This window comes from Hippocampus comes, unplaced genomic scaffold (genome assembly GCF_001891065.2).
Source record: "Hippocampus comes isolate QL1 unplaced genomic scaffold, H_comes_QL1_v1.1 scaffold501, whole genome shotgun sequence".
In the NCBI taxonomy this organism is placed as follows: domain Eukaryota; kingdom Metazoa; phylum Chordata; class Actinopteri; order Syngnathiformes; family Syngnathidae; genus Hippocampus; species Hippocampus comes.
In genome coordinates, this window is record NW_017805779.1 from 137,021 (window position 1) to 147,298 (window position 10,278).

Here is a 10,278-nt window from a genome sequence, read left to right on the forward strand (position 1 = left end):
TGTGGAGTCCAGATCGGCGTGCGGAGGCGGTTCTGGGGGCTCGGGCGGTCTCTGGTCTGGGGGCAGGATGGGGACGCCTGTCATGTCCTGCGCTGTAGATCGAATAAAAACAAACAATGCGCTAAAACAAGGTCCATATCAACATGTGATTCTTACTTAACTCATTCACTCCCAAATACGTTTTTAAACGTCTTTTCAGACTTGGTCTAGAATTGGCTGGTACTGAATCGAGTTCATGACAAAATTAAAAAAGGATTACCAGGTGAGACCGGACTGGATTCTGGAGCTTGTTTGTTCTCGGGAGGGAGCACGGGTGCTCCCACCCCCAGGTTGTTGGCGGGAGCCTCCGCCGCGTCACCCCCGTCCCCAACCTCCTGCCTCTGAGCCTGCAGCAGCTGAGCCAGCAGCATGGTGACGGCCGTCTGGGTAGCGGCCGCCGCGTCCCCCTCGGGCGGAGGAGGAGGAGAAGGCGGCTTGGGCATGGGCGGGGTGCGCGGCACGCCGGCCGGGATGGCGGGCTGCGGGGGTTTGGCGGGCGGGGGCTGAGCAGGGGGCTCGACCGCGTCGGGGGGCGGCAACGCTTTGGAGAGCTGCTGGAGTGTCTCCTGGTTGACCTTGGAGTTCACCGCTTGGAAGAACTGGGCCGTGTTGGCGGCGGTGCTGTTGGGCGGGCCGAGGAGGTTCAGGAGGACGGCGAGCTGCTCCTGCGTCAACTGGGAGTTCGGAGCTTTGGGGTCTGCGGCTAGAACGGAGATCAGAGTGGATGAGGAGGTTTGACACCTCTGCAATGTGAGTCTAATATTAACAGCGGGAGTCACTAAAAATTATCAGAATGTCGATTGTAAGAGTCGATTCCTGTTCTCACCCAGCAGTGATGAAGCCGCCGCACTCGGGGCTTTGATGCCCGCAGAAGCCGGGAAGCCCTGAGGAGTGTTACTGCGACTGTCGTCCAAGCCCAGCTCCTTGCGCGGCGCCTTCGGGGGGCCGGCCAGCTCCTCGGGCATCTGCTTCTGACGCCGACGCTTCTTGCTCCACAGCTCGTGACAGTCTTGCCATAATGGAAGACTGTGGACATTCAAGCGGGGGTGTTTCAAGGCAAAAAGGGGGGAGACGTAAAATGGAAAATTGACTTTTTAATGCCTTGTGGGCAAATAGTTGTGATCTCTGGAGGGGCTAACATACTCTGGCGGCGGCATTTTGTCCGGGTCCACATCCTTGAGGAACTCACAGCCGAGCGCCTGCTCGGCCGTGCAGCGCTTGCTGGGGTCAAGGTTCAGCATGTGGTCAAACAAGTCCAGGGCAGTCGGAGGAATGCTGAACAACAAACCCACAAAATTATTCACCCAAATAAATTCGAGCGCACGTACAAGTCAAAAATGAACAAACACTTTTCATGTTTTCGAAAATAAAATTCAGGATAAAAGTTCCTTGAGTATTTTTTAATTATTATTATTATTCAATAAATAAATCAATAAAAAAATGCATTTGTTGAATAACAATTTATTAATTATAAATTATTATTCAACAAATGCATCCGACGTGACGCGGGCGAACTCACAAGGCGAATTCCTCCCGCAGTCGTCGCCTGTACTGCTTCTTTGGTTTCATGGTGTTGAAGAAGGGAAGCTTGATGACGTCCGGCCACACCGCGGGACACGGACTCCCACATATCCGACTGGAAGACAGCGAAACACTCAAATAAGTCAAGTATTAATAAGCAAGAAAGTAGCAATTGTTCAAAGCTCAAAATTTATCACGTAACTAACTGATGCTAATTTTCGTGAGCAAAATGCCAAATTTTATTGTACCTGATCAGTTCCAACTGGGCCAGCTCCTGGTTAGCTTGAAAGATGGGCTTCTTTGTGAACAATTCCCCCAGGATGCATCTGTGAACGGTGTCAGAGAGATTTTGTTTTTTTTTTTTTTTTACTTTTTTTCCCCCCGCCAAAATAAAATTTTCTTTCTGACTTCTTACCCGCAGCTCCACACGTCGATGGCAGGCGTGTACCTCTCTTCGCCCAGCAGCAGCTCCGGGGGGCGGTACCACAGCGTGATGACTTTGTTGGTGTATGGTCGACTGCGAATGAGATGCAGACATTGAATGGAAAAAAAATATATATATATGGAAAAGAATTTGAATGCGGACGAATATGTAACCGCAGAATAAATCAAGAACCGGCCAACGTCGGCTCACCTCTCTTCAGAGTTGTACAAGCGGGCGAGGCCAAAGTCCGCCAGTTTGATTTTGCCTCTGATGGGATGAGAGAAGACGGGTGAGGGAAAAACAAAAAACGTCAAATACGAAGCGGCGAGGGGCTTTACGAAGAGCTCGGACTTGCGTACTTGTTGTTGAGCAGGATGTTGGAGCACTTGATGTCGCGGTGCAGGAAGTTCTTCTTGTGGCAGTAATCCAGCCCCTCCAGCAGCTGCCTCATGAACGACTTAATGTGGCTCTCGTTGAAGTGCACCAGGCCCGACTCCAGCAGGCCCATCAGGTCGTGGTCCATGTACTCAAACACCAAATAGAAAGCACCTGCCCGTAAAAAGAGGACGAAATGACACATTTGTATGGCCAAAAAATAAAAATAAAAAATTAAATAGTTGTCATTTGAATCGGGGGATATGGGACGAAAACGTACCTTTATCGTTTTTGAAGTCCAGCGCGTCCTCCTTATCGGTGACGATCTCCTTCATGTTGATGATGCTCTTGTGGTTGAGCTGCCGCAAAATTTTGATCTCTCGGATGGCCGTGATTGGGAAGCCCTCCTTTTCGTTGTCCAGACGAACCTTCTTCAGAGCCACCATCTCCGCTGTTAGATAAAATGACGACGACATCGCTCTGAACGGCAGCTTAACAAAAGAGAGTTTTTCGTTTTCTGAAATGAGTGTTTCCCACCTGTGTCTTTATCTTTGGCCTTGTAGACCTGGCCGTACGTGCCTTCTCCCGTAATGCCGATGATCTCAAACTTGTCCACGCAACGCTTCCCCCAGTCGATCTCCGTCTCTTTTATTTCGCCGTATCTCGGGCCGCACATTCTGGGATCGGGAAGGAAACGTTTTTTGGTTGTTTTTTTTTTGTGATTTGTATACAAATAGTTGGGTCTGCAAAGCAGTATTTCCAATCGGGTATTATTTTAGATGGGAACAATCTCACAGCATGACAACCATGAAAAATAAAGCTGAACTAACTTGGGCCTTTTACGCGGCGTTTGGGCCTTTTTCTCGTCGGCCGGGCTGTGCGGGGAAGATGTGCGGCTGGAAAGAAGTGGCGGGAGGGGCAGGTCGGTGAGCAGCTGTCGGCCCTTTCGATCGGATTTCTTCTTCGCCGAAGTGTCCTTTGCGCTGATAAATGAAAAAATGAACAATTTATTAGATGGCTATTTGCGTAATTAAGATGAACGACACTACTCACGGGAAATAAAGGGCAAGCCATCCAGCGAGTCATGTACACCCTCCCGAAAAACATTTAGGATTGCGTTGATATCATTTCAAAGTCCTCTTATTATATTACCCATACCTATAAATGGCTTTCAGGTTATTTTAGGCACTGTCACATGGTGTTCCACAGGGTTCAACTTTGGGCCTCCTGCTATTTTCATTGCATTTGCTGCCCGTAGGTTTCAGATTAAGAAAGCATGGTATTTCCTTCGACAGCCATGCGGATGAAAGTGAAATCGATGTCCCGGCAAGCAAAAAGGACACCTTCTCCTTCAGGTTAGTTTTGTTTTGACTGGAGGAAATTAAGGCCTGGATGGGACTCCAATTCTTGAATTTCAACAAAATGAAAACAGAAGTGATGGTATTTGGTCCAAGTAGCCCTTTTACGTCCCACCCCGCTTTTATTTCATATACCGCACTTTGCATGAAATGATGGTTGTTCTAAGGTGCTCAATAAATAAAGCTGAGTTTAGGAGCCACTCAGCGAACTATAGAAAAGAAAATTATTATTTTTTTAATATGGTGTCTTGTGGAATTTGCCAGGGACCTACCTGTCTCCTTTATCAATTTGTTCAAGAACACTCAGGGGAAGGGGCAGGGACGGGACACCAGAGATGAAGGTCCCGCTGGCTCGTTCCTTATCTTTATTCGTCCCGCTTGTCGCCGCCGCTTTCCTCTTGGAGTCATCTTTCGCCTTGCCGTCTTTTTCCCGACTGACAGGCTGCTCTGAACTCCTCTTCGAGGAGCAGTCCGAGGGCGACTGGGGCTGGCTGGATGTGGGTGTGCGCGGCCCTTTCTCCGCTGCTGTCGTTGCTGGAGGGGCAGGCGGCGAAGGCAGGCGTCCCTTCCTGGCCGCGTGGTTGGTCTTGGGACTGGGCTGGTGGGCGGCGGCGTTCTTAGTCGGCGTGGAAGCTTTGCCAGCACCTTTGGCTTTGGCTGCGGCCGCCTCGGCGGCTTTGGCTTTCTTCTGCTTGCTGAGCTCGGCCGCCAGGCTGCTCTTGAAGGTGAGCGTGCTCGGCGAGAGGCTGGAGGGTCGGCTGCGGGAGCGAGAGTGGCGGTGGCGGCTGCGGGAGCGAGAATGTCTGGAGGAAGAATACGGGCTGCGACTGCGAGACCTGACCGATCGCCTGGGAAGAAAGTTTGAGCATGTTTAAGATCACTTCAGACATTGCGGGAGAAGAGCGGAAATTGAGGGCTGACGTTTCTTGACGTTTGACAAAAAGATATCTCAAAGACTTTGCAGTGCCTGGGAACGATTATAAATTGTGAAAAGAAATACATATTGCAGCTCCCTGAAACCAAAGCTAGTAGGAAGCTTCAATACAAGGAAGTAAAATAATATCTAGCCTCAAAAAGGGAGGAACAGAAACTTGGTGGTTAACTCGGCAGTCCCACTTCAAAGATTACCATCTGAGCAGTAAACGTTTGAAACAAAACCGTTGCCGTTGCCAAAAATAAAAACAAAAAACGGGTTGTCATTTCAAAGTAAATAGAAGTAACGAATAACAGTTCTGCAAAGCCACATTCATATGCATGTCCTAGTTTTGTTGCCACTTGTGACAGCGTAAACAAAAAAAAAAAAAAAACGAGTCAAATATGTTGTCAATGCAGTAGAGTTAATTCAGACGCATAATGACGGTTATAAATAATATCGCAATGGAACGTTCACCTCCGTGTGCCTTTTGACAAGGATCTGAACTTTCTGAATCATCTTTACTGGTTAAAGGTCAAAACGATCAACGACTGCAATGATGGTTGCATCATAAAATCGTTATGCTAACATAATCTTACTTTTGTGCCATCTGCTTGCATCTATAGCCAATTGCAGACCTGCAAATCAATCCCTGGAGCTCAGCCTCGCGTCTCACCTGACATCTGGACTCGGGCTGAGGGATTTCCTGTAGGGACTTCGAGATCTCCTCCGGCCTGCGTAAGGACTGGCGACAAACTCCCCCTGCTCGTACGGGCTGTGTCTGCTGTAACTGGGAGATCGGCGCCAGTTGGCTGGACTGGTCGGTGATCGCTTCCTCTTGCTGCCCGAATACGAGCTGGGTGACTTGGCGACGCCGTAAGCGCCGTACACATCAGCATCACGGCCGTAGTAGTTGGGCGCGGGAGAGGTTCTTTTGCTTGGGTAAGGCGGGCTTCGTCTTGATGTCATCTGGTTGTAACCGGACGGAGACTGGTAGCTGTAAGGGTAGGACGTCCCATAGGGACTTTCAGATTTGAATCCCGGGCTTCTCCTGTAGGCCCTCAGCTCTTCATCTCGATAGGACTGCGGAGGAACGTCTCTGTACGCAGACGGCGGTTCTTTATCTGCTCTCGTTTTATTCCGTTGCCTTGCGGAGTCCCGTTTGTCTGCAGACTGTGACGACTGACTGGAGGACGCTCTTTTGCCATTTTTGTCGTTAGTCTTCACCACGTCTCGTTGGTTTTTAGAGCTGCTCGGGCTGAGTCCGCCACGAACTTTGGCATTTCTCTCACGAGTAGGACGTTCCTTCTTCCGGCCAGGGTCCTTGCTCCTTTCTGCAGGTCCTTTGGCATGCACGTCCTTGTTAAGGAAGACGGCCTGGCGGTCCCTCGACGGAGCGTTGTACTCCTCAAAGTCGCTCAATCGGTCCATGGAGAACCGATCTACCTGGTGGTCCACCTGGTGGTCCAGCTTGGGCGAGGGGCTCCCGGAAAAGCGCTCAGACTGGGAGCTCACGTCATCATACTCCACCAGTGTCCGAAGTTCAGCCTCCTTCCCAAAAGTGCCATGTCGGTCACTGACCGTACCTTCCGTTGCACCGATGTGCCACACGTCCCTGTCCTTGGCCTGTCTGCGTTTCTTCCGGCGAGAAGCCGACGAGCGTCTCTTGTCTCGATGTCTGTCCCGCTGAGCCGCACTACTTCCCGGCTTACTCGCGTTCCGTCTGTCCTGCCTGTTAGCATTTCTCTGCGCGGGGGGACTCCGGCCGCGGCCATCCCTAAGTAAATCTGAATTCGGCATTTATCCACACGGTTACACCTACTGCCACCTTCACTAAGAAATAACCTTTAAATACTATTATGCTATGCTATGCTCCTTGCTTTGCGGTGGAACATAATAACATTGGGCTAGCTAGCATCATAACTCACGTTCGGAATGCCCTGACTGGCGAGATCACGAGCTTAACGTTAGCATCACAGAGCTAACTGGATTGGGTTTGTTCACTCCAATTTTGTTACTAATCAATTTCTACACACTCGCACACAAAATGACATTCAGCTACCAAGAGACGATTAACGACCCGGACTCTATAGTGTGCATAATTACGGATTCGCTAGCAAATGCTAAGTCAATGAAAGCTAGGTTAGCCTCGGGCGGCTAAAGCTACCAGACGACACATCGTATTCGTGAACGAACGTGCAAGCCCGAGGCCCGTCCGGATTTAAAGCCCCGGTTCCGTGGAGGCAGCGCGGCCGGTGCGAGTATTTCCATCCGCGGGTTGGTGTTCGAGGTCAAAAGCAAAGTTGTCAGCCTCTCATTTGACACTGCCGTAGCGCAATAGGGAAGTGGAGCGGCACGCGAGCTTGCCCAGTTAGCCGCCTAGCCGCTAGCCAGCTGGGAAGCTTTCTTGTCTCTCTCTCCGTTCTCAGCGTTGACTTCCAGCCCCCCAAAAAGGCGTCAAAAAGCCGCGTCCTCCATCGTCTAATCCGCCAAGTGGCTTACTCCCGCAGGTGGCGTCATCATCCCTGAAGGCGCCCCGCGTTACTTTCGGGGGCCAAAGCGAGCGTAGCGTTTGGTTAGAATCAAGTTGCCAAACGGCGTTAACTTAGTTGGCGGTGTGAGGCAGGCTAGTGCTACTTTACACTTTTGGGCCCCAGACGAGCTTTCAAACTACAGGCCTCGTGCGCCGGCGTCAGCCAATCACAGGAAAGTGCGTAACGACGTGCCCTGTGACGTCAGCGCTGAGGGAACCCCTGAGTCGCACCACCGGAATGGACAACTAATACAAACGGTGCTTTAATGTTAAACATGCAAGTGCTGCGTTCAGGTAATTTATTCGCACATTATTTTAGCTAACGTTAATAGAAGGATTTTTTTTTTAACTGTAGAAAAAAAAATTAAATGTACTAGTAAGGAAGTATTTGTACTTGGTTGCGTCCTACCGCTGATAAATAAGCAAACATATTTCCTCTTCATGTCAGTCATTTGAATGTACCCTTCCACATATTCGACACAACAGCAACTCACTTGCATTAGTCATATCACCTTTATTTGCCATTTCCAAATCACAGACACGCGCACGCAAGCTCACAAAAATTGAAATGTAAGCATCACCTCTTGCACACGAACAGACAGGTAGAGGCTACATTAGTGGTTATGTTTCAGAAAGAAAAAGTAAACATGAAGTGAGCATTTCAATCGTGGCAAACATCCCCACCACCCACCAAAACAGACATATACTATATAGATTATTTTATTACTTTTTTTTAATAGCATGAATATAAAAAGGCAATACATTTTCTTTGAATTTGGCTGTCTCGCCACACTCTTGGGAGGAAATAGAAATCATTTCAGAGGCTCATGACGGACATTTGCTTTTTTTGTTTTCTTTTTTTAAATACCCTAACAATGATTCAACTCTGAAGCCAATAACAGCTAGCACAACGGTGGTAAATTTTTTTTTTTAATGATTATTATTATTTTAGCAACAAGAGCACAATGTGACCATGGAGGAGGTACACTATTCAGTCCTTACTCTTAAAAATGTGACATTTGACTCTTACGAGGGGGGGGCGGCATCATATGTTGGAGGGTAGCCCTTAAAAAAAAAAAAAAAATCCTATCTTTCTCTTTCTTTCGTTCTCATACATTTAACTAAACGATTGGCTTCACCTCAACACATAAAAGCGTCAAAACACTCCCACCACTGTGTGTGCTTTTTCAATCAATACATACCGGAGGCATTCTTTTGCATTTTGGGTGACATGAGCGCAATAAAAGATAGCTTTTAACATGAATCGGAAAGGGGAAACATGGTTCCGTGCTTTGTCGTTAGACCAGTTTTTGTTGCTATTGTTGTTGCATAGTCTCCAGTAGTGGCCATCCGTCCGTTTCGTTTATTGTCGAAAATGGTGGAACGTAGTAATAGCTGTGGCTCAGTTCTTCGCAAAAGAAGGGAACGAAGGGGCAATTTGATGTTTTTGTTTTTTTTTTTGAAAGTACACAACTTCCAAAAAGTGATGGCAATCGGGCTTTAAAGGCAGAAATGCACACCCGAAATTGTAATGAATGTGAATTATGTTGATTCAGCACTTTGTTAGACACCAGCAAGTCATGAGCAAAGTAGTTCCATTGAACGCGTCATCATTTGGGAGTCATCCTGAAATGTCGGCCAAGAAATGGAAGAATAAGGTCAGCGGAGAAAGCGCACGCGATCGCCAGCGTCGCACTCGGGATGGTCGACATTCAACGCGGACGGCGGGTAGGCAGCGGCGTGCGCAAAAACTCGTCTCCGTCTGCTTTTTTTTTTTGGTCCAGATTGACTTCAATTGAAAACAACGGCACTTTTGCAAATACGAGCGAGGATTTTTTTTTCTTTGGTGACTGAGAGGAACTCTCGTTTGGACCTGTCCCACAATATTTTGATTGAATGGGGGACTGAAAATTGGAGGAATGTTTTTTTTTTTTTAATTTTATTTTTTTAATGTCTTACGAGCATTTGTGGCTTCAGTTTTTCAGTTCTCAAGGTGTAAATGCTCTCGGGAGACATATCTGTTGATTACAGGTAAGCCCAATTAGGAAACAAATAAAGCAAAGAGAAGGTTCAGCAAGATTATTTTGTTTAAAAAAAAAGACAAAAAAACAAAACAGTCAGTTTGGTCAAATTGGCATGAACGCAATCCTTTGTGGACTTTGATGATGCCATCTTAGTGCGATTCGACTGGCCTGTTGGAGCACCAAAAATGACTAGATCACAGAAACAAAGTCACCAGTCGCAGTAATAATAACTTAAAAAACAAAGTTAATGACAATCATAACGCGTGAGGTTGGAGGAAAAAAAAAAAGGTTGAAATGTGCCAGGACTGAGAATTATTTGTCTTCGAGAGGATTCCGGCTAAGAAAAACATGAAAGTTAGTGCACTTTTTTTTCATGAGGGGCAAATAGAAGAACATGAACAAGGAAAAAAAAAAAGTCAAGGTAAATATGGGTGACAAAAGTAGTGGTGGTGAAGAAAAAAAAAAGAAAAAAAAATCATAAATATGATTCTCATTTGCCTGGCAGGACTGAATTGAAACTGCCAAATAACCTTTTTTGGGATCATTTCCAAGTTGCTGTAGTGACTTTGAGGTGTGTTTTCAGCTCAAGCGGAGTACACACAACAACCGGCCCAACTTTGAGCACCGACTAAACTGCAGTCGCTCCCACAGAACACAGAATCGCCGCCTCTGAATATCGTTTGAATAGTTGCACGTGTTGCGGATCTCCGTGTGTAGTAGCACTTGTGTCAAAGTTTAGTCTGAGCGGTTATGCTAATTTCCCTTAGCCCCTCTATGGCGTTTTGCATTCTGCATTAGCATTACGGTAGCAGCTTTTCATTTGCTTGATGCGTCATTTCTACAATAAACGGCTGGCAGGCACACTTTGCCTCTCATTCGAAGAGCTGCGCCTGTCTTCTTTTCCAAAGTGATGTTATACGATCGGCTCCCATTCCTTGACGGCAACGGAGTGAGTCCAGGCACTAAGGCGTACTTTTGCAAAGTGTGTTTTAATAAGTTTCAATGTGATCCTTGTTTTTGGGGGTGTGGGGGGGTGATCTCTTTACATCGGGGATTTTCATCCCCCCCCCCCGAAATTTTACCCACCCCCC

General features: G+C 47.6%; 1 protein-coding gene across 2 annotated transcripts in view; it reads right to left on the bottom strand.

The window, feature by feature from the left end:
- The window catches only part of cdk13 (cyclin dependent kinase 13), an 8,538-nt gene extending 1,221 nt beyond the window's left edge, over positions 1–7,317 (bottom strand). The window contains exons 1-14 of one of the 2 annotated variants that reach the window (XM_019884758.1): positions 5,307–7,317; positions 3,990–4,565; positions 3,190–3,342; positions 2,897–3,036; positions 2,640–2,810; positions 2,344–2,533; positions 2,195–2,251; positions 1,976–2,077; positions 1,809–1,886; positions 1,559–1,675; positions 1,183–1,314; positions 866–1,065; positions 260–736; positions 1–92 (exon numbers count right to left, since the gene is read on the bottom strand). The exon at positions 1–92 is cut by the window's left edge and continues 1,221 nt beyond it. In XM_019884758.1, the coding sequence (XP_019740317.1) occupies positions 1–92; positions 260–736; positions 866–1,065; positions 1,183–1,314; positions 1,559–1,675; positions 1,809–1,886; positions 1,976–2,077; positions 2,195–2,251; positions 2,344–2,533; positions 2,640–2,810; positions 2,897–3,036; positions 3,190–3,342; positions 3,990–4,565; positions 5,307–6,430 (3,609 nt within the window). In that variant the 5' untranslated portion in view covers positions 6,431–7,317. Of the gene's footprint in view, positions 93–259; positions 743–865; positions 1,066–1,182; positions 1,315–1,558; positions 1,676–1,808; positions 1,887–1,975; positions 2,078–2,194; positions 2,252–2,343; positions 2,534–2,639; positions 2,811–2,896; positions 3,037–3,189; positions 3,343–3,989; positions 4,566–5,306 lie in introns of both variants that reach the window. The other variant, XM_019884759.1, reaches the window with a different exon arrangement.
- Positions 7,318–10,278: the final 2,961 nt, after the last annotated feature.